Genomic DNA, 24,542 nt, shown 5'->3' with positions numbered 1-24,542 from the left:
GCAATAGCAATAGCAGTTAGACTTATATACCGCTTCATAGGGCTTTCAGCCCTCTCTAAGCGGTTTACAGAGTCAGCATATCACCCCCAACAATCTGGGTCCTCATTTCACCCACCTCGGAAGGATGGAAGGCTGAGTCAACCTTGAGCCGGTGAGATTTGAACCGCCAAACTGCAGATAGCAGTCAGCTGAAGTGGCCTGCAGTACTGCACCCTAACCACTGCGCCACCTCGGCTCTTCAAATGGCAGAAATCTATCAATAACTTCATATGGAGCATGACTAGTGTTAAACAGACTAGTGTTAAGCAAAATTTTCTACAAGACACTAAAGAAATTTCAATATTGTTATTTAGCTTAAGACCAAAACATTTATTACATACATAACAAGTATCTTGATATACTCTGTATGTTCTTCCTTAATCTCATTTTCAATGTTATGAACAAGAAGGCCAAATACTTGTAACTTTAATATTTTAAACTGTAACTAGTATTGATAGAATATCCACTTTTTATTTCCTCTTTATACTTATTAGATTTTTATCCCACTTTTATTTGTATTTTTACATATATTTATTTATATATTTCATGCTTCTAGACCACCATCTCCCTCAGTGATGGACTCTGGGCAATGTACAGTATAAATATATTCATTACTTTTTTTATATAAAGTTTTTTATTTATTTTTCCATTTTAAAAATATATAAACATTCCATCTTTCCTTAAGCGGTGTGTCTTACTTTTATAGCAATAGAGCTTAAACATTCCTAATACTCCTCCTTCCTTTTCTTTACTCCAAAGCAACAATCCTATTAGGTAGGTTGGGCTGAGAAAGGGGACTTATTCGAAATCACTCCATCAGCTTTCATGCCCTACGGGATACTAGAACTCACAGTCTCCTGGTTTCTGGGTGAGCACCTTCACCAAAGGGTTGCCTAGATACTTGGAAATTTTTCTGAATATTCTGACTTTGCAAAAAAACCACCCTACTCAGAACTGCCTATATACTCAGACAATACCCTTAGCTCCTTGGTTAGTACTTGAACTGTTATGTTTTTATCAGCCCCAGACTATGAATCAAATTGAAGATTAAATCTTAAATAATAATACTAATAACAACAACAACAACAACAATAATAATAATAATAATCTCACACTGGTTGAGAAAAATAAGATTACAATCATAGACATCGCAATACCAGGTGATAGCAGGGTCAACGAGAAGGAATATGAAAAAATTGCAAAATACCAGGACTTCAAAATCGAAATTCAATGACTATGGCACAAACCAGCAGTGGTAATTCCAGTGGTAATTGGCACACTGGGTGCTATTCCAAAAGCACTGGAATTACATTTAAAACAGTTAAAAATTGACAAAATCCCCATCAGTCAAATGCAAAAAGCCGCACTGCTTGGATCTGCACGCATATTACGGAAATACGTTACGACGTCCTAGGCCCCCTGGGTGAGGCCCGACTAGTAACCAATGCCAAATCCGGCGAAACAACTGGCCGCTATGATACAATTCTGTTGTTGCGAATAATAATAACAATAACAATAGCAACAACCATTGGCATTGACAAATTTGCCATAAGTCAATTGCAAAAGGCGGCTTTACTCCAAACAGCTTCCATCCTGCGACGATATCTGGAATACCATCAAACATCCACATCTGCCTATCCCAGGTCCTTGGAAAGGACTTGATAGGTAGACAAAAATGCCAGACCCAGCCTGAGCATCTGGCTGACTGTGCAATGAACCATCATAATAAAGCTGTGGTTGCAAATTGAGACCAGATACTCTAGTCTGGCTACTGTAAATGAAAAACAACAACCACATCGCAAAGGAAAGTTGTACAATAAACTGGTCCCAATTTCAGGTAAACAGAGAAGTTTGCGTTGATTTGTTATTCGGTTTTATTAAAGGTCATTAATGATGGGTGCATAGGTGCCTTCAGGAAGCTGAAGGGGGAAACAATCTCTTGGACTGGACGTAGAGCAGGGGAGTTGAGTGTAGCTGCGAGCATGGCTGCCTGGAGTTCCCGCCGTGAAAGAAACGGAAAGGCAGACCTAACAGCAGGATCAGAAGCAGGACTTTGGCCGAGGCCCACAGCAGCCTCCAGGCAGACTGGAGAGTTGGATATTGGAAAGAGCTGCACGAAAAAAGGGAAAGAATGATAGGTAAACAATGGCACAAGAACAGGATCAAATAACAGCTGATGGTTCTTGGTGGGACAATGAAAAGGTGGGTTTACTTTGCCTTCATTTTTTTTTAACGTCCTTGATTTAATATTGGAACAATGCTAGGAAGGAACCATCTCTCTCTTTTTTTTTTAACCAGATGAAATTGAAAAGTCATCAAAAAGTTAGAGCCGAGGTGGCGCAGTGGTTAGGGTGCAGTACTGCAGGCCACTTCAGCTGACTGCTATCTGCAGTTCAGCGGTTCTAATCTCACCGGCTCAAGGTTGACTCAGCCTTCCATCCTTCCGAGGTGGGTGAAATGAGGACCCGGATTGTTGTTGGGGGCAATATGCTGACTCTGTAAACCGCTTAGAGAGGGCTGAAAACCCTATGAAGCGGTATATAAATCTAACTGCTATTGCTATTGCTATCATTTTCTTCTAAATTATAGCCAATGGATAGAAAAAAATGGTAAAACCATAGTATTGACTTTAAAAAAAAAACCAATTTAGGAGACGTTTTAAAAGGGGTAGACGTGGGATCACCAATCAAAATAACAGGCCGCAATCATAGCCAAAGCAATGGGAGGAACTGGAATCCAGAATGGGATTTCTTAAACTAGCTTTATTTCCATCTGGTTTATTCATGGGAGATTAATAGCTTAAAGTACAGAAAACACCTAACACAATATTGGGAGGAAAAACAAAAGTTTTATACATTTTGCGATTTAGTTTTTGGTTTTCTAAATTGGTTAAAGCTGCCACCAAACTTGCCAAGGCAACTCTAGACAGCTTATAGTCATACAATTAAGATATTGTACAAAATGTTAAAATGTTAATAAATCATCTCTGTCCATTGGTCGCTTACATGGATGAGCAGCACTCTTTGGAAGTACTTCTGTATAGTTTCAGACTTGGAAGTTTCTTCTGAGAGAACAGGAAAAACAAGATGTCAGAGGCAAGAGTTCCACTAAGCATGCTGTTATGAACGTTGTGTGCTTTCTTTCAAAGAACAGAGCATGCAGGGAGTCCTCAACTTATAACCATTTTTAACAACACTTCATGTTGTGGCCCAGCAGGAGCTGTTGGAGCTGCCACCAGACTCCGACAGCGAGGGGCCCTATGAGTCGACTTTGGAGGATGTGGAGGACCCTGGACAGGGTTCCGACTCCGAGCAGGGCGCAGAGAGGCTGGTTGGCCACCAGGAGGCGCCTGAACCTTGGACCAGTGAGAAGGAGACAAGGGAGTGTGATCATGACATCAGCAGTGGGGAGGAGCCAAGGGAGTTGTTCCTGGATGCCCAGCACCGGAGAGCTAATAGGCATAAGAAACAATTAAGCAGTTACAGGAGGTAATTGCACTCAGCTGGTGGTAATTAGGCTCCTCTCCAAACTATAAAAGGACTGCTTGTCCACACGCCCCTTTTGCAGAAGTCAACGCATTAACTAATGTTGGAGAACAGTATTGTGAGCTTGGCAGGCTGGATTGCTGCCAAGGCTTATCTGTGCTGGATTGCTGCCAAGGACCTGTCTGTCTGTTAATAAATTCCGTAAAGTATCTTTGGCTCGGAGTGTTTTGGTATAGGACGAGGGGGGTCAGAACACTTCAAAGTTACGATTGCCATAGAAAAAGTGATGATCCGTCATTAGAATTACAACCGTCTCATCACTCCCACAACCACATGATTGCAATTTGGGCACTGGGCTACCGCTTGCATTTACGACAAACGTTTTGTACAGTTTTGGTGCCACATGATCATGATTTTGCAATTATATCAGCCAGCTTCTGACGAGCAAAGTCAGTTTGGGAAGCTGGATTTCTCTTAATGCCTGCAGGTTTCACTTAATGATCACAATTCAAAAATCGTTGTAAAATCAGGCCTAGTCCCATGGTGACTCAATGACTTCATCGCTTGCAGTCCCAATTGTGGTCATAAGTCGAGGACTACCTGTAGTGGAGTGCAAACAAAGTATTCTTTGACAGTTTCTTTCCCCTTTGAGAAGCAAGAATCAAACAGGAAAAAAAAGTGGCAAAGATTAAGGCCCTCCAAAGAGAGGATTTGCAGTCCTGGGCTGGTGCTACAGCTGTGTGATCAAGGACAATTGCCAGTATTGTGGACACAGAATGGCGTGACCCGACAAATGCGCGCACGACAAAAGCGCGCCAACAAAACTGCGGCAAGAAAACCGCGACATCATAAACGCTCCCACAACGTGCCGACAAAACCGCACCCACAAAAGCGCGATTTAAGTTAAGGTAAGGGTTAGGTTCAGAGTTAGGTTCAGGGTTAGGTTTAGGGTTAGGGTTAGCGTTAGCGTTAGGGTTAGGGTTAGGGTTAGGGTTAGGGTTAGGGTTAGGGTTAGGGTTAGGGTTAGGTTTAGGGTTAGGTTAGGGTTAGGGTTAGGGTTAGGGTTAGGGTTAGGGTTAGGGTTAGGTTAGGGTTAGGGTTAGGGTTAGGTTAGGGTTAGGGTTAGGATTATTAGGTTATTACTACTTGTTTGTTGAAGGCGCGCTGTTGTCGGTGCGCTTCTGCGCTCATTCATCAATGTGATTTTGACCTGGCGGTTTTCTCGCCGTGGTTTTCTTGGCTCACTTTTGTCAAGCGCGCATTTGTTGGTGAACCACAGAATGGAACAACTCTCAGCAGCCAACTCACCATGGCCAATGTGTCATGGCCGATTTGCTGCGGCCAATTTACCATGGCCGCCTCGCCATGCGTTAACTCAACAATTCAATGTAATTATTTAAAATAATTTTAAACATATTTTAATTTTTGTTATTCACACTCCATTTTGTCCTTCCTTTTGCATCCTTTAATTATTCTGTCCCACCATTTCTTCGATGTTAATGTAACTCTTGTCCCCACAGTGTCCTGCGGTAAGTTGGTGAGATGGTTGTGGCAAATTGTCGTAGACCCTTTTGGACAAGTATTAACTTCCAGCTATGCGCCAGCATACTTAAAATCATTGCAACCCCTGTCCATAGTGTGCATGTCAGAATGTCAGAGTTCCCATTGATAGAGACTCTTGCTTTATCCCATTGGATCTTCACTTTTGAAATCATGATCCTGTGCCATCATTTAAACACACACACACACACAAAAACACACACAAGGAAGATGGCAGTTTTTACAGCCCCTTTCCTACTGATTGGTCAGAGGAAAATACCGAAGTATCTCAAGGCAGGGGACTAGTTGGAGAAGGCATTTGGCCAACTCATCCAGAGTTTTGTTTTTGGAAGAAGGTGGCATTTAGAACAATTGCAACCACCCCAATCACATACTTCATACCATCTGGTCACACACTTGTTCCTCCCAACACCAATGAGAGGAAGAGTGGGAAACAGAGGAGAAAAGAAAGATGGGAAGAGAGGGATAGGAGAGAGGGTAAGGGGGGGAAGATGAGGAGGATAAGGAGGAGGGGAATGAAGAGAGAGGAGAAGGAGAAAGGAAGGGGGAGTAGAGTAGAAAAGGATGATGGAGGGAAGAAAGGAGGTAGGAGAGAGGTAGAAGAAAGAGGTGTATGGAGAGCAGAAGAGCTAATAATGGGTTTTTATCTTTCTGGACGTTGATGACAAGAGGAACTGATGTAATTACTACTTAATACAATAGGATATTGGCTATGTAATAATATACATGTGATTATATGTTATGAACGTGGAAAATAAAAAAAAGTATATTTTTTTAAAAAAAGGCAGGGGACTAGTTGGAGAAGGCATTTGGCCAACTCATCCAGAGTTTTGTTTTTGGAAGAAGGTGGCATTTAGAACAATTGCAACCACCCCAATCACATACTTCATACCATCTGGTCACACACTTGTTCCTCCCAAAGAAAGCCCCCTGCCGAAGTCACCATTTCTCCAGACAATGCATCTTTCTGCAAACTAAAACAGAACACAGTTTTTAAAAGGCAGGCTATGTTTTTCCTATGCATAAAAACCATAGCAGAACAGTAGAGAATGCAACGTTGGACTTGCAACTCTGCAACCTATTCTTGCTTTACCCAATAGGAAAATATGAACTTGATGTCTTTTAAGATGCCGATTGAACTAAGTTTGAAGTCTCCAAAAGTATCTCCTCTCTCATGCATGCATGCACGCGCGCGCGCACACAATGTTTCTTGCAAATAAATGCAATTCCATTGTCAAATATAGCAAACTCCAGTACTAATTCCATCACAGGATGTTTTAAATGAGATCATGTGCCAAATCTAAAAAAAAAAATTATGGGGATGTCTCTCTGTTTCTGTTTATTTCCAGCCTACATTCTCAAAGCCTGCTTGTTGAGATACCCTCAAATGGATATTATTGCAATTCCTGTTTTACAGAGGAACTGAGCCCAAGAAATTGTGACCATACTATTTTTGGCCAAGATTTGGTCTAAGTCTTTTCTTTGATGCTCAGCTTATTAATTGATCATCATAACCAACTAAGAGGATTAGATTAGGTCATCCTTACAGTGCTATTTCCTGTTGAACTTCTACCACATTGTCTTCCAAGGTGGTGATGTGTCGATGCAGCTCCTTCATTGATTTAGAAAGAAAACAACATTGCTTTAGGCTTTCATATATATATATATATATGAAAGATTTTTACAACCCCCGGTATGCCCAAATATGGGAGGAAGGTCACACTTCCACTCTCTGTCCTTCGGCTCGTCACAAGAGACCATCCAGGCAGAAACCCAATATTTTTACTGTTGCCTTTTTGTTACATTTTGTTGTATTTGTGCTGATAAATAAATAAAGGGAGACTAGTATAGATCTATTTCAAGCTATTTAGCTCTCATCAGCTAGCCATACCCTTACTGGGATTTGCACCCTGGCTATATTACATACTAGGCAGACATCTTAGCCATTAGGCCACAGGCTCTTATCCGTTATCAGCGAATGTATGTATGTGTGTATATATATATACACACATACATACATACAGACACATACATACATACATACATACATACATACATACATACAGTATATTTATCTTATATTTTTACACTAGTTCAGCTAGACTTTAAAATCTCTTGAAAGGCCTGAGATAGCAGGATATGGGAAGGGAGATTAATTTGAAGATTTCTAATCCTTGATATTTTATCATGGATTTCATTATATGCCATCTAATTCCAATTGAAGATAATCTAAACCTGAAATCAAGGGTTAGGAGAGGATTTTTCTAGGAATTTGACAGATGCAATTTTCATCATAATCTTCAACTTTTATCTACAGTTTCAGCACTTAGATTGATGTGACAGCAGTTGTGGGATTCAAATAATTTAACAACCGGTTCTCTGCCCTAATGACCAGTTGGGTAGGCGGGGCTTGGTGTTCATGTGACTGGGTGGGCGTGGCCAACTCAACATCACTCACATTGATGGCCGCTTCGCCTTAGCTGTGACAATGTAATAAGGGTTAACTGGAGAGGCAGTTTCTCTAAGCATTTTACATATCAAATCCCTTTTTAAAATAATGTCATAAATAACTCTAGAGTCTCTAGGAAGCCCCAGGGAGCTTTTGTTCACCCAGCTGCCTTCTCTCCCAGTTCCCTGCACCAACCTTCTACCTTTTGCACCCAGCCAAAGCAGAAGCCTATCTTTGCTGTCTTTTTGGGGGGAGGGGGGGGAACCAAACTTCTCTATGGTACATTTTCTACGTCTCTGTCTTTTAGAAGACAGTGCAGTGCCTCATTTGTTTCAGTGCTGATTCCCTTTTACTTTCTGTCTTCCTTTGATCCTGCAGGGATTCTGTTAGCTTCATATATGTGACATCTCTATTGCATCACGTTTGGCCTAAAGGGAGTCTGTTGTGGCCCAGCAGGAGCCGTTGGAGCTGCCACCAGACTCCAACAGTGAGGGGCCCTATGAGTCGGCTCTGGAGGATATGGAGGACCCTGGACAGGGTTCCGACTCCGAGCAGGGCGCAGAGAGGCTGGTTGGCCACCAGGAGGCGCCTGAGCCTTGGACCAGTGGCGAGGAGACAAGGGAGTGTGATCCTGACGTCATGCATTGGAGCAGTGGGGAGGAGACAAGGGAGTTGTTCCTGGATGCCCGGAATCGAAGAGCTAATAGGCGTAAGGAACAGTTACGCAGTTACAGGAGATAATTGCACTCAGCTGGTGGTATTTGGGCTCCTCTCAAGACTATAAAAGGAATGCTTGTGCACACGCCCCTTTGCAGGAGTCAACGTATTCACTAAAGTTGGAGAACTTTCGTGGCTAGCTTGGCAGGCTGGATTGCTGCCAAGGTTAGTCTGTGCTGGCTTGCTGCCAATGTCTTGTCTGTGCTGGATTGCTGCCAAGGTCCTGTCTGTGTGTCAATAAATCCTTGCAGCATCTTTGTCTCGGGGTGCTTTGGTGTAGGACGAGGGGGGTCAGAACAGGAGTCTTACCTGGCTTTTCAGAGACAGCCCTTGGATTACTGTGCTCAGTTTCTCAATATGCTGCTGTTTCTGAAATGGCAAAAATCAGAAGATTTTTATTCTATTTCTACGTAGAAGAAAATGAGCCTTGCATATTTTGAGGGCATGGACCTGGAGGTGCTTCCATGCAAAAAACCATAGTATTAATATATAATTACTCTTCTAGAAGCTACAGGCAGAACTGAACTTGCTTTGTGAACAGGCTTGTTGTATTATACACCTTTAATGTTAATATACGGTATTATACAAAGCACTAAAATATTTAGCTAGCTGCTAACCAGTTCGCTAAAATACGTAACTGAAAAGTGTAGGTTTTGAAATTATATTAACATGTATTTATGTTCTATTATTCTTTCATCAAAGTGGTATTTCCATCCTTCCGAGGTGGGTGAAATGAGGACCCCGGACTGTGGGGGCAAGTTGCTGACTCAATTTGCTAAAAAAAAAAATTGTAAACCGCTTGGAGAGGGCTGAAAGCCCTATGAAGCGGTATATACGCCTAATAAATAAATAAACAAACAAACAAATAAATAAATAAATAAATATTTTGCTTTGGGAATCGTAGAATTCCATTTGAGTTGGAAGGGACTTCATTATATAGTCCAGTGTTTCTCAACCTTGTCAACTTGAAGATGTCTGGACTTCAACTCCCAGAATTCCCCAGCCAGCGAATGTTGGCTGGGGAATTCTGGGAGTTGAAGTCCAGACATCTTCAAGTTGACAAGGTTGGGAAACACTGATATAGTCCACCCCTCTGCCCAGGGCAGTTACCCTAGAAATGTCACAGACAGTGACTATCCAGCCTCTGCTTAACAACTTCTGATAAAAAAGAACGCAACCACATCATGGCAGCTTGTTCCATGCAGGGAGGTTGATCAGATATTAGGCAGACAAAGGATCTTCGTCCAGTCGTTCTTGAGTTTGAAGGAGGGTGCATAATGAACAGTGAACCGAGGTGGGAAGAAGGTACATATTGCTTATTTCATAATTCTAGAATTCAGAATGATCTAGCAAGCCTGAATGTTGAGGATGAAGAGGAAATAAGACAATAAGGCAGTGGTAGTAATAAACGTGGGCCTCTTTGAATGAATTTGAGACAGCTTCATAGGGGTTGGGCCAATACTAGCAATTAGTTGTAACGGCTGTATAGTATATAAGTATGGGATGCAGGAGACCACTCACCTATTTTTTGGAAAAAAGCAGTGGAAAAAACTATTATATTAATATTTAGGGACTTCCCAGAAGCATCTGGCTGAGATTTGTGGGAAATTAATATTATGTACTATTAGAGCCTTTGTCTTTCATTCTTCTATTTAATATTTCCATAGCGCTAACTTTTATTATGAATAAATGGACCTTTTAGTCTTAGAAGCTGCTTCTAAGCAAGGACGCAGCTCTCAAATTGAAGTATAACTTCCTGGAAGGATCCAGGAAGTAGCAGCTGAGATGACTATTGAACAATAACCCTGTCTGCTGAATAACATATATAAGTTGCAAATTTTGACAAAAGCCACTATTATAGAGAACCTGGGGAAAAAATTGCCTTGCCTTGACTCAACTTTTCTCAGCCAAAGACCCATAAGTACTTTAGTTTGCCATCAAAAGCAAAAGAGCTTTGAAACCAGAAATATAATTGATTTACCTGCCTGATCGTGTCATACTTCGTCTGCCACCGAGCTTCCCATTCAAACAAGTGCCTCTACGTGGGTGGAGAAAAATTATAATAATATAGTTGCAGCAACTTCCAGTCTTCAAATGCAAAGACACAGTCACAACTATGAGTTGACTCTTTAATATCTTGAGCATCCGAGATTATTTCTGTCCCAAACCTGGGACACAATTGTGGAAGTCGAGTTTCAATAATACAGTAGTTCTCTTTTGTCTTCCACAAGTGAGTAAGCTGGTGAGGAATTCTATTCTTAGAACAGAAAGAATGCATTCAATTTCTTCACACATGAAAATTTGGACAGATTTTTATCTTAAAAGATCACTCAAGTGAGAGATATAAACGAGACTGGAAAAAATGGATTGACTATATACAAAATAAATACGGGACCAAGAAATTCCAGTTAGCCCAATGCTTAAGATCAGAAATGATTTAAATTGTTTAAAGTTAGCTTAGCAAGAAGAAGCTAAGGTCAATGTAGAGATGTCATTAATTTCTTTATTTCTTTTTTCTCAATAGATTTTAGACTGTGTTAGTTAAAAATCCATACCGTGTACGGGTTCTGGGAAGTCGGGGGGGGGGGGGGGAAGGAGGAGGGGGGTTGGGGGGGAGGGTGGAGGGAGGGAGGGAGGGGTATACATTAGGTTAGACAAGAATTTGGTGGTAAACTAGAACTATTTTGACACACAAAAAATTGTACTTCGATGTCTTACTGATTGAAGAATGATGAAATGTTTGTTTTAAAAGAAATAAAACTTTTGAACCGGAAAATTTGGACAGATTTTTTTTTCTTAGTAGCTCTAATTACCCTACTAAACACTGTACTTTGCAAAGCAAAAATGTTCCACCTCAACAACACATTTTAAGCCAAGGTGGCGCAGTGGTTAAATGCAGCACTGCAGGCTACTGCTAGATCAGCAGTTCAGCGGTTCAAATCTCACCGGCTCAGGGTTGACTCAGCCTTCCATCTTTCCGAGGTGGGTAAAATGAGGACCCAGATTGTTGGGGGCAATATGCTGACTCTCTGTAAACCGCTTAGAGAGGGCTGAAAGCCCTATGAAGCGGTATATAAGTCTACTGCTAAGTCTACTGCTATTGGTTAAATGCAGCACTGCAGGCTACTTCAGCTGACTGCAGTTCAGCAGTTCGGCTGTTCAAATCCCACCAGGCTCAAAGGTTGACTCAGCCTTCCATCCTTCCGAGGTGGGTGAAATGAGGACCCAGACTGTGGGGGCGATATGCTGACTCTGTAAACCGCTTAGAGAGGGCTGAAAGCCCTATGAAGCAGTATATAAGTCTAACTGCTATTGCTATTGCTATTGCTATTCTGCTTCACCCTACTTCTCAAAGCACTGAGGTACACATCTCTTCTTGATTGACAGCCCTACCAAAGGAAATCCCCAGGGACTACATTCTTGGAGGGCAGCAAAACAGGGCAGCCTCTCCAATGCATAGAACCAGAGGCTATGCAGTTTTTCTTCAAAGCTTAATCAGAAAGAGGTGTCCTTTAAACTTTATATATCCCTAGTAGGGACATTTTCCATTACTATACTTTGGGTAACAGAAGGGAACCGCCTATGGGCACGATATTGCTGCTCAGAGGACTCTTCAAGAAATCTCATTCCTTTTCCCCTTCTCCTAAGGAGACATGCAGAGATCTTCTGTCTCCATTCAAATTTCTCCCACTTCCTGGAAAAGGACCGAAGAGGAATTAGCAAACTTATTTCCCGTGCTGTTCACTGCCCAACAGCTACAGCATCTAGTTGTAGGGAATGGGGCAGCAGAAGGGCACTATTAATTTAATAACCAGTTGCATATGAAAATCTTACATTGTCTTAATAAATCTGACAGCTGTAGAGTGTGGCATAATAAATAAACACATAAGTATATCTGTAATAAGTAAACTTCCTGCCTGTGCAAAGTGGATCTTCTCTTGTGAATAAAGTGAGATGTTTACCGTTTCTTATTTAATATAATAGATTAAGGGAAGTGTAACGAACATTGAACAGTGAGGATTGTCATCTAGAGACAATTAAGGGTAATCTAACCCAAGATATGGAAAAATGGAGAGGGAACAGGAATATACCTACAATGGGAAACTATTGAGATAAAAGGAATGAATCACAAATTGGAGGCATGTAAGGATGTATAATTATATAAAGATAATGATGAGAATAGCGGGGAATTGTAACCAGGGCTACATCTCGGCCAAAATTAGGCTGGGATGGTGATGGTACTTTTTTTGTTATATATTTTTAAATTAAAAAGGAGAAGAATACAGGTTAAAATTAACTATGTATATTGAAAAGGAATTATAAATACCATCAACATAAAATGGAGCTTGCTCAGAAGCTGAAATACAGCAAATGAGATGAAGAATGGGAAGTAGAGGAGAGGGTAAGGGAAGAAGAGAGGGATAGGAGAGAGGGCAAGGGGGGGGAAGAGGAGGCGAGAAAGGAGGAATGGAAAGGGAAGAGTGGAGAAAGAGAGAGGAAGGGGAAGTAGAGAAGAGAAGAATGACAGAGGGAAGAAAGGAGGTGGGGAAGAGGAGGAGAGAAAGGAGGAGTGGAAAGGGGAGAGAGGAGAAGGAGAGAGGAAGGGGAAGTAGAGAAGAGAAGAATGACAGAGGGAAGAAAGGAGGTGGGGAAGAGGAGGAGAGAAAGGAGGAGTGGAAAGGGAAGAGTGGAGAAGGAGAGAGGAAGGGGAAGTAGAGAAGAGAAGAATGACAGAGGGGAGAAAGGAGATGGGGAAGAGGAAGAGAGAAAGGAGGAGTGGAAAGGGGAGAGAGGAGAAGGAGAGAGGAAGGGGAAGTAGAGAAGAGAAGAATGACAGAGGGAAGAAAGGAGGTAGGGAGGGAGAGGAGAGAGGGAGAAGAAAGTGATGGATAAGGTACAAATATGGTGTATGGAGAGCAGAAGAGCCAATAATGGTTTTGGGGGGTTGATAGTAAGACGAATTGATGTAAACACTTAATAATACAATATGATGTTGGTTATGTAATAGTATACATGTGACTCTATGTTATGAAAATGAAAAAATAAACTTTATTAAAAAAAGAAGCAGAACTGTATTTATTATGTAAGCGTGTGTGTATCTGTGTGCCTAAAATAAGTACACAAGATAACAAACCAATGCTTAGAATTTCTATTACACTACCACCAAATTCTGTGATCCTTTTTACATTAATTGCACTGATTTCCCAGTCTAGTAGGTCCTTATAACAAATATGCAATTATAAAGTATGTGAAAGTTACCTTCAGTTCATTGCCTTCTGATCTTAGTTCCTCCAGAACATCTTTGTTGGACTGCTCATCCAGCTGTTGCTTGAAGACCTGTATGCAATTATTGCAAAAAAAATAATCCAAAGTTTTATAACTGGGAAGAAAGCAGGGCACATTTCCACATCAGCCTGTCCTCTCAGAGACGAGCCAAGAACAGATTCTCCCTAGACTAACAAGTCTTTTGCATCTGCTGAGGCTTCCACTTTCTGAAGAATTAGCAAATGAAGTATCTCGTATCAATGACAATTCCTGCTATGTTCATATGCCTGTTCCGCCATTTGTTTCAGAAAAGGATCCCTATGAACCAGAGGTGGCCAACCTGTGACCAACTTAACACGGTTTGGAAGAATAAGAACAGCAGTGGGAGATTTTCCAGATATATATTTTTTGATATATTTTTTTAGTATAATAATTCCATCTTCCATTAAACAGTGTGTCATCTGGGTACAAATATCTTTGTGCAGTAATAATCAAAATTTACAACAGTATTCATTACATTAATATTAATTCTCTGTTTTTACACTACTAATATTGAACATTATAAACATATTCACTTCTCCCTCTTAACATACCTTCTAATAAGAATATAAAAGGACTATTAAACATAATAGTCATAATAATAATAATAATAACAGCAATATAGTGTTTACGCCTCTCTTAACATATTTTCTATATTTCGTTGATTTTCTTTAATTCCCCTATTCCTAACTTCTGTGTTTATTCTATAACCATCAATAATTCCCACGTCATGTAATATTCAGTATATATTGTATGTATGTATGTATGTATGTATGTATGTATGTATGTATGTATGTATGTATCTATTTAGATTTTACAACCCCCGGTATGCCCAAATATGGGAGGAAGATCACTACTTCCATTCTCTGTCCTTTGGCTCGTCACAAGAGACCATCCAGGCAGAAACCCAATATTTTTTTACTGTTGCCTTTTTGTTACATTTGTTATATTTGTGCTAAAGTCTCCCTTTATTTATTTATCAGCACAAATATAACGTGTGTGTGTGTGTGTATATACACATACATACATACATACATACATACATACACAAAATTACTATAGATAGATGATAGATAGATAGATAGATAGATATAGAGATAGATATATAGATATAGATATAGATGATATATAGATATAGATGATATATAGATATAGATATAGATATATTATATAGGTATAGGTATAGATATATAGATATAGATAGATATAGATATAGATATAGATATAGATATAGATATAGGTATAGGTATAGGTATAGGTATAGGTATAGGTATAGGTATAGGTATAGGTATAGGTATAGAGATAGAGATAGATAGATAGATAGATAGATAAAGATAGATAGATAGATAGATAGATAGATAGATAGATAGATAGATAGATAGATACATACATACATACATACATACATACATACATACATACATACATACATAGATATTTGCTTCTACGCATGTCCACCATATATGCTAATAAGACCTAGATATCTGGTGGCACTTAGAACATTTAGCTGACTTATCTTTAAACATCAAATGACAGCTACGATACCCAATTTCTATTTCAGGTTGCAAATTAAGTGCTGCATATTCAAATGTTGATTAATGAAATTTGGCATTTTTGTAACGTCAATCTATTTCATCTGGTATGCCACTGTTATTTTGCACGTTTATGTTTTATGATTTATTATACTTGGAGCATGAAGTAATACCCATAAGCCAAAGTTAATTATTTTATAGTCAAATGACATCTAGATAAGGGCAGAAATCTTCTTGAACTCTGCCTTTTCTTAAGTACTCACCTTTTTTTCCAGTTCTTTAACTATCTCAGCCATTTTCTGATTTTCCTTTTCCTGCAATTTAGCACAGAAATGAAATCATCTAAGCCCGGCTGCTCAGATTTTTTTGTTGAATAATTTTAGTTTTGTATTTTTTTTATTATTATTATCAGCACTTCTCTGTGGTGGCTCCCTCTCTCTGCAACATCATCTCCCCCAGAGATTAGGCTGGCCCTGACTCTAACACTCTTCTGGAAGCTGCTGAAGATCTGGTTCTGCTAATTAGCCTGAGGAACCCAGAGCGGGATGGAACCCATTAAATGACTTGGGTGATGTGTTATCGTCAGGTTGGGAGGGTGGGAGGACTATTATTTTATTAATTTATTTGATTATTTTCTTCTATTAGTTTTATTTTTTATATTTGATGTTTTTATATTCGTGTAAGCCACCTTGAGTCACCATGTGTGAATAGGCAGCAATATAAATTTTCTAAAATAAAAAGAAAATTAATGAATTCAAACTTTTATTAAACTTAGCACTATTTTCTTGGTCTGAATGGCCTTACTCTGAAATTCTCAAAAAGGGTAGAGTTTTTAAAAGAATCCAATTTCTATTGCATTTGCCGTAACAAACATATACAAAAGGCAGGTTTGGGGTTCTCATCAGGAAGATGGCATGGCCAATGAGAAAGGAATATCAAAACTCTTGTCCAAAATATTTAGAGAGCACCAGAATGCCGATCTTTAAAGACACTGTTTTTTATTTCTTCAAAATGTTACATATCAGATAGAATAATGAAAAAACCACATACTGGCATGAATACTTCTCTAGATGTGATTAATTCACTCAAGGGTATTTTTAAAAAGTTGCTTTAGAATGCCTAAATCAGAGGTGGGTTCCTACCAGTTCGCACCTGTTCGGTAGAACCAGTTCATCAAATCTACCGAACCGGTTAGAAGAGGTTCAACCAGTGGACCCGGAAAGCAGGCCACACCTACAGAAGAGCTTCCAAAAATTTTTGAAACCCACCACTGGTCCTTGGAGATGATTATTCTACACTATCATGTTCCTATTTATAAAACTCAGTGCCTCTGTGAAAGGTAAGGATGACTGCTGCGTTTGTGGTGCAATCAGAACATTGCGTGTGTCGAAGTTGTTTTAACGCAAACCAAAGATGCCTTTTAAAAAACAAGTTTACATCCTATTCTTATGCATGCCAGTGCTGTGTGGGAGGTGATTTAAGGTGGTTCTGACAAGTGTCGTCGGCATCTTCATATCCGGTCACACGGGTGGCAAGCCACTCCCATTCGGTCACATGGGCGGCAAGCCACTCCCACAAAGGAGGCCACACCCACAGAGTAGGTTCGAACAATTTTTGAAACCCACCACTGGCCTAAATGTGAAGGAGAAGGGCGTATTATTGGCCAGCAGAAAGGAAGACTAAAAACAGAAAATTGAAATAGCAATTACAAACATTACCAAAAAAAACCCTATCCTTTGTTGGTTCCTGTTGGTCTAGAGCAGTGTTTCTCAACCTTGGCAACTTGAAGATGTCTGGACTTCAACTCCCAGAATTCTGGGAGTTGAAGTCCAGACATCTTCAAGTTGCCAAGGTTGAGAAACACTGGTCTAGAGAGCCATTCTAACTTAACCAACTTCTTTCTCCCAGAATACAAATTGGCCAATGTCATATATAACCAATTCTCTTATCTCCACCCTAAAGGGTAAACACAATAGGATAAAGGAGAAAGGAGGGGAAGCTGAGGACTGTGAGGGGAGAATGCAGAGCTCTTAAATTAGTCGCCTGGGGGCTCACTTGCTTATGGATGTGCAGCTGGCGTTGACGGTTTCGGCTCTGATACTCCTGCAGAACTGCCTGGATTTCTTCCAGCTCCTCTTGCAATGCTCGAGTTTTCTTCTCCAGGGGCTTAAGACTGCGGAGGTCAAACGGGAAGGTATCCTCACCATCTCCTACGCCAAAAATTTAATCCCAGACCCAGAAGCACCTTACCTTGCTTGCTTCAAATTCCTGTCCCCTCCATTTACACTTGTCAACATTGAGCTGAGCCTAGCAGCTAACCTTTCCAAATCCTTGCTGTAATTTTTGGTTAGAAAATAAAGAAAAACCTCTACAAAACTGCTTTAAATTTAGCCATAACAGATCTTCCAGTCCAGGGATGGCGAACCTATGTCACACATGCCACAGGTGGCACACGGGTCCATTTGTCAGGGCACGCGAGGCGTTGCCCTGTCAGCTGGCTAGCATGCATTTGCGTGCTGGCCAGCTGAGTTCAGCCTTTTTTAAAGCCATTTTTTGCCCTCCCCAGGCTCTAGAGGCTTTATAGGAGCCTGGGGAGGGTGAAAAGAGCCTCCCCCCGGGGGGGGCCTCTGGAGGTTTCAGGAGCTTCCCTGAAGCCTCCAGAGCGAAAAAAAACTGCCCCTATGGGCAAACCGGAAGTTCAGGAACGGACTTCCGGTTTGCTCGTAGGGTCAGTTTAAGCCCTCGGGAGGCTCCGGAGGACTAAAAACGGCCCTACAAGCAAACCGGAAGCCTCCTGAAGGTCCCTGAAGCCTCCTATAAAGCCTCTGGAGCCTGGGGAGGGCGAAAAAAGCATGCAAAAAATGGGGGAGCTGCTGTCATGCGTGCATGCACACCAGGGGGGGTCGTGCATTGCATTATGGGTGCAGCACGCCCGCGCACAACTCCCCTGCACTCCTCCCACTTATGGCACGCGAGCCAAAAAAGTTTCGCCATCGCTGTTCTAGTCCAACCGCTGCTGAAGCTGGAGACTCTAGTCTATACTGTTCCAGATACATAAGTGGCTGTCTAGTCTCTTTTGGAAAGCTTCCAGTGATGGAGCAGCACCCACAACTTCTGAAGGCAAACCATTCCACGGGTTAATTGTTCTGTTAGGAAATTTCTCCTTAGTTCTAGATTGTTCTCTCCTTGATTAATTTCCATCCTTGCCTTGACTTCTGGTGCTTTGGAAAATGGATTGATCCTCTCTTTTTTATGTTGCAGCCCTCAAATATTGGAACACTGCTATTATGTCTACTGTAACACGCTCTACATGGGGCTGCCCTTGAAGAGTATTTGGAGACTTCAGCTTGTCCAGAATGCGGCCGCGCGAGCGATCGTGGGTGCGCCTCGGTACACCCACGTTACACCTATCCTCCGCAAGCTGCACTGGCTGCCCATTGATCTCTGGACACGCTTCAAGGTGCTAGTCGTCACTTATAAAGCCCTACATGATATCGGATCTGGGTACTTGAGAGACCGCCTCCTGCCAATTATCTCCCATAGACCTATTAGATCCCACAGACTAGGCCTCCTCCGAATCCCATCTGCCGGCCAGTGTCGGCTGGCAACTCCCCGGGGGAGGGCCTTCTCTGTGGTTGCTCTGGCCCTCTGGAACGATCCCCCGTTGAGATCCGGACCCTCACCACCCTTCCGGCTTTCCGCAAAGCAATTAAGAGCCAAGGTGGCGCAGTGGTTAAATGCAGCACTGCAGGCTACTGCTAGATCAGCAGGTCAGCGGTTCAAATCTCACCGGCTCAGGGTTGACTCAGCCTTCCATCCTTCCGAGGTGGGTAAAATGAGGACCCAGATTGTTGGGGGCAATATGCTGACTCTCTGTAAACCGCTTAGAGAGGGCTGAAAGCCCTATGAAGCGGTATATAAGTCTACTGCTATTGCTATTGCTATAAGACCTGGCTGTTCCGGCAGGCCTGGGGCTGTTGAATCTCTCAGCCCCACTCGAGGATATAACTGTTGCTGTTTTTTAAAATGTGTTTGTCCTTTATTTTTATTCTGTACCCCCTTCCCTCTTTGATTGTTAGTCGCCCTGAGTCTCTCGGGAATAGGGCGGCATACAAATTGAATAAATCCAATCCAATGTCCTAGTTTTTCTTTTCACAAGACTGGACCTATCCAATTCCTGCAACCATTCTTCATATATTTTAGCCTCCAGTCCCCTAATCATCTTCTCTATTCTTTCCAGAGTCTTTATATCTTTTTTATAATATGGTGACCAAAATTTGATGCAGTATCCTAAGGCTTTATAAAGCAGAACTAATACTTCAATATGATCTTGATTCTATCCCCGTTAATACAATTTAGGATCGCATTGTTGAATTCACTGCTGCCACACACTGTTGGCTCATATTTAAGTGATTGTCCACTAGGGCTCCAAGATCCCTCTCACAGTTACTGCTATCGAGCCACGTTCCAATCTATTTTTCTTGTCTAAATGTAAAACCTTACTTTTTTCTATAAAGGATTCCTGATCGTTGACTAAATAGAAAAATGGCAGGCTGAATTATGAATAAATAATTTTCAAGGGTGCCCATTTTTTTCTCCAGTTTTTTGAGGGATCAGCAATTGCCAGGAAAAATTGGGGCGAATCCCCATGACAGCCTCTCTCACCTCTTGGTCTGTAGCAAGGTACAGAGCTGGGTCTGATGTCTTAACAGTGCCTCGTATTCCTTCTGCCAGACTTCACCGTGAGCAAGTTCTTCTTGGATCCATTCCTGTAGCCAAGCATTCTCATCTTCAAAGTTCCTGAGTTTGTAGGGGAGAAAGTTGATGAGGAGTGAATGCGGGGCATTCTTATAAATCTGAGAGGCTGCAGAAGGGATACTTCCTGTGCAACTGATAAGTGTGGAAAGCGAGAACTAGATGTCCCAACAACATTGATGAAAAAAACAAAAAGAAAACAAGAATTGCTGCCAAGAGGCCTCCAGCAATATTAAAGGAGCTGTAGCAGTGGTGGGCTTCAAAAAAATTTGGAGCCTCTTCTGTAGGTGTGGCCTGTTTTCCGGGTCCACTGGTGGAAACTCTTCTAACCGGTTCGGTAGATTTGACGAACCGGTTCTACCGAACTGGTGCGAACTGGTAGGAACCCACCTCTGAGCTGTAGGAATGTTCGGCAAGTACTGGCTACGTGCTACATGGGACAACAATCTCCCATATTTCTCATAGGTCTGGGCTATGGGGTAGGGTGACAAGATAAAAAAAAACCTTTTCTTACGAAAAAATAAATAAATCCAAACATCCAAGTCTGGCTATATTTTGCAAAATCTACACCAAGTCTGACAAAAGCATGTGGGGAAATGTGTTATGGTCTGATGAGACCAAGGTTGAACTTTCTGACCATAATCCCCAAAAGTATGTTTGGTGCATCACCAAAAGTACACCAGGGAAGCATGGTGGCAGCCATTATGTTTTGGGGCTACTTTCCTTCAGCTGGGACCTGGGGTTTTAGTCAACGTTCAAGGAACTGAAGAGTTCCAAATATCAGCCAGTTTTGGCACAAAACATTCAGACCTCTGTGAAAATTCTGAAAACGAAGAATTTCTCCTTTCAAGATGACCATGAACGACTCAAAGCATGCCTCCAAATCCACAAAAGGATGGCTTCACCAGAAGATCAAATTCTTGGAACGGCCCAGCTAAAGCCCAGACCTGAATCCAATTGAAAATCTATGGGGTGGCCTGAAGAGGGTTGTGCACAGAAGATGCCCTCGCAAAGGGACAGATGGGGAGCACTTTTGCAAGGAAGAAGAGGGGGAGCGATTCCCAAGGCAAGATGAGCCATGCCGATAGGCTCCTACTCCCAAGGACTGGATGCTGTCATAAAGTACTACTTTTAAATTTGCATTATTGTAATTTTTTTTTTTCATTCCCCACCCCTCACCCCAAATGCCCTGGGAATTCTATGTACCTTTCCCCTGACTGATGCCTTCCAGCAATTAGATCCCTTTGATGCTTTGTAAGCTCTCAGCAGAGCATGGCTTTTGCTGTAAGAGGCAGCTATCAGAGAAATCCTACAACAGCTGGACTTTATACAGCTTGATGGGTCATTTTAATGGATGGCAGGTGTGCATTGCTATTTAACATCAGTTTGAATGTGATTAATTCACATTCCTATTTGTAACAGGATGTGCACACTTACGCAACATTATTCTAAGATTATTTTTATTTTCCTCCTTGGCACAGTTTATAGTATATGTTAAAGGAGGAAAAATTCTGAAGTGATTTATCTTGGTTTGATTTTTACATCTCAAAAACCTTGCATTTTAATAGAGGTACGTTCTTTTTATATCCACTGTGCTTCCTTAAAGCTGCATTTGTCTCTTCCTTTCTTATACACTACGAGAATGTTCCTTCTTATACCCATTTAAACTTATCGCCAATCTTTTCTGTTGGCTAAAAATTTCTAGATTCTGTTTATCCAAGCATTTGCCTGTAAGTTGTTAAATACATACTGTCTGCTCATTCAGGGAAACAGCTGATTATAATTAAAACTGACCATATTCACTCAATTACAGAGGCTTTTCAAAAATGTGTTGTGTGAAGATGAAGCCAACATGCTTTGCCCGTGCGTATTTAACATTTTCTTCAAGAGCCCTGGTGGCGCAGAGATTAGAATGCAGTATTGCAAGCTAACTCTGCCCACAGCCAGGAGTTTGATACTGACTGGCTCAAGGTTGACTCAGCCTTCCATCCTTCTGAGGTCAGTAAAATGAGGGCCCAGATTGTTGGGGTGATATGCTGACTTTGTAAAGGGCTTAAAAAGAGTGCTGTAAAGCATTACAAGGTGATATCTAAGTCTAAATGCTATTGCTATTCTTTATATAAGCAAAAGACAAGAGAGAGGGTGAAGTGATCCAAATCAAAAGTGAATAAATGTGAACCAAGTCTCCCTCCCCATATTTCTAATATGATGTGTAGCGGGAGAAAAGCTTCTTTGGCTCAACAGGGAGTATATGTGGAAACAAAGAGATTGTTTTAGTGTAATGTGTCCAGGAGTTGTAGGCAGAATACAAGGAACATCCCACATTTTGTCCTCAGTAAAGTGAGTTGAAAGCAGAGGTGGGTTCCTACCAGTTCGCACCTATTCGGTAGAACCAGTTCGTCAAATCTACCGAACCGGTTAGAAGAGGTTCCACCAGTGGACCCGGAAAGCAGGCCACACCTACAGAAGAGGTCCCAAATTTTTTTGAAACCCACCACTGGTCCTTGGATATGATTATTCTACACTATCATGCTCCTATTTATAAAACTCAGTGCTTTGTGAAAGGTAAGGATGACTACTGCGTTTATGGTGCAATCAGAACATTGCGTGTGTTGAAGTTGTTTTAACGCAAACCAAAGATGCCTTTTAAAAAACAAGTTTGCATCCTATTCTTATGCATGCCAGTGCTGTGTGCGGGGTAATTTAAGGTGGTTCTGACACATGTCGTCGGCATCTTCATATCCGGTCACATGGATGGGAAGCCACTCCCATCTGGTCACATGGGTGGCAAGCCACTCCCACAAAGGAGGCCACACCCACAGAGTAGGTTCGAACAATTTTTGAAACCCACCACTGGTTGAAAGGTACTGTTGGCTCATTTGGTCAGCCAACTTCATGGTTGAACAGGAACACCGAGCCTGATCCTGAATCTCTCTGATCCCATTCTAAAATGGTAACCATTATACAAAACTGGGACCCTTCTACCTGTATGAAAAGCCCCAAATAGTTCCACTGTACAGCTTGCAGTATGTTAAAAAGGGAAAAAAATATGATTTATCTTGACTTTTGACTTTTATAGCTCAAAAGACTTGCATTTTAATAGAGGTGTGTTCTTTTTATATCCCCTGTACCTCCTAAAAGCTGGATTTGTTTCTTCAACCTGTATGGAAAGCCCCAAATGGTTCCATTGTTGGTGATGGTATTGCTATTCCTGTACAGCAGTGTTTCTCAACCTTGGCCACTTGAAGATGTCCGGACTTCAATTCCCAGAATTCCCCAGCCAGCATTCGCTGGCTGGGGAATTCTGGGAATTGAAGTCCAGACATCTTCAAGTGGCCAAGGTTGAGAAACACTGCTTACAGGGAAGAGACAAGTAAACCCTATTCAGTATGCTAAAGATATCTGCTTTCTATAACACCTTTCCTACGGCCTGACCAGATCCCATATTCACAACTAGCTCTTCCTCACAATCAGGCTGCAAAGAAAAGTTGTTAAAAACCCACCCAGGACTTCTTTGCTTGAGTTTGCTGCTTCGACTCAGTGCCACATTCATGTTTCACAACGCCTTAGCTGGGCAATTTCTTTCTTAAAGAGAAAATCAATACATTTGCAAGCATGGATTGGAGACCCTGAAAAAGAAAAAGATCAAAGATCAAGAGCCGAGGTGGCGCAGTGGTTAGGGTGCAGTACTGCAGGCCACTTCAGCTGACTGCTATCTGCAGTTCGGCGGTTCAAATCTCCCCGGCTCAAGATTTGACTCAGCCTTCCATCCTTCCGAGGTGGGTGAAATGAGGACCCGGATTGTTGTTGGGGGCGATATGCTGACTCTGTAAACCGCTTAGAGAGAGCTGAAAGCCCTATGAAGCGGTATATAAGTCTAACTGCTATTGCTAACTGCTACTGCAGGCCACTTCAGCTGACTGCTATCTGCAGTTCGGTGGTTCAAATCTCCCTGGCTCAAGATTTGACTCAGCCTTCCATCCTTCCGAGGTGGGTGAAATGAGGACCCGGATTGTTGTTGGGGGCGATATGCTGACTCTGTAAACTGCTTAGAGAGAGCTGAAAGCCCTATGAAGCGGTATATAAGTCTAACTGCTATTGCTATTGCTATTCCAAGCATTTAGAAATATTGAACCACCCCATTAGCGGATACCCCAAAATTGCTGTGCATGTTACACAAACACGTTACAAAAATAACAAAAGCAGCCTGGAAGAATTGGCCAGATAGATGTCATATTTTTGTATGGCCGATTTGCATGTTTGTGTGTGTGTGTGTGTGTGGTGAAACTGAGGCCTTTACCTGGTACCTGCCACTCAGGGACAGATTCATCAGGACATCCGTTAGTGACCCTCAAGCCAGCCAATCAAATATACCTTCTACCTAGGCCAGTTGCCATCACATAGGAGTGTTGCTTGGCAACCAACTGCCAACCATTACCATTCTACCCTCCAAGGAAGTGTTTCTCAACCTTGGCAACTTGAAGATGTCCGGACTTCAACTCCCAGAATTCCCCAGCCAGCTGGCTGGGGAATTCTGGGAGTTGAAGTCTGGACATCTTCAAGTTGCCAAGGTTGAGAAACACTGCTCCAAGGCATCTCAAACATAGGGCTAGTTTATCACATGCCCTCATCCCAGCACCAATCTCTCCTAAGAGCCAAGGTGGCGCAGTGGTTAAATGCAGCACTGCAGGCTACTGCTAG

The 24,542-nt window shown here is 41.7% G+C and overlaps 1 protein-coding gene across 1 annotated transcript; it reads right to left on the bottom strand.

The window, feature by feature from the left end:
- Window positions 1-1,700: 1,700 nt before the first annotated feature.
- LOC116504183 lies at window positions 1,701-23,439 on the bottom strand. Its single transcript, XM_032211054.1, has 11 exons — window positions 23,345-23,439; window positions 19,752-19,886; window positions 17,142-17,259; window positions 15,350-15,400; window positions 13,510-13,587; window positions 10,232-10,288; window positions 8,560-8,619; window positions 6,632-6,696; window positions 5,977-6,058; window positions 3,045-3,103; window positions 1,701-2,149 (listed from the first exon to the last, which is right to left on the bottom strand). Exons 1-11 carry the CDS (start codon window positions 23,392-23,394, stop codon window positions 1,951-1,953), a joined length of 954 nt encoding a protein of 317 aa, XP_032066945.1. The 5' UTR covers window positions 23,395-23,439; the 3' UTR covers window positions 1,701-1,950.
- Window positions 23,440-24,542: the final 1,103 nt, after the last annotated feature.

This window comes from Thamnophis elegans, chromosome 2, assembly GCF_009769535.1.
Source record: "Thamnophis elegans isolate rThaEle1 chromosome 2, rThaEle1.pri, whole genome shotgun sequence".
In the NCBI taxonomy this organism is placed as follows: Eukaryota; Metazoa; Chordata; class Lepidosauria; order Squamata; family Colubridae; genus Thamnophis; species Thamnophis elegans.
The sequence above is the reverse complement of the archived record's forward strand: the minus strand, read 5'-3'. Positions and strand labels throughout refer to the sequence as shown.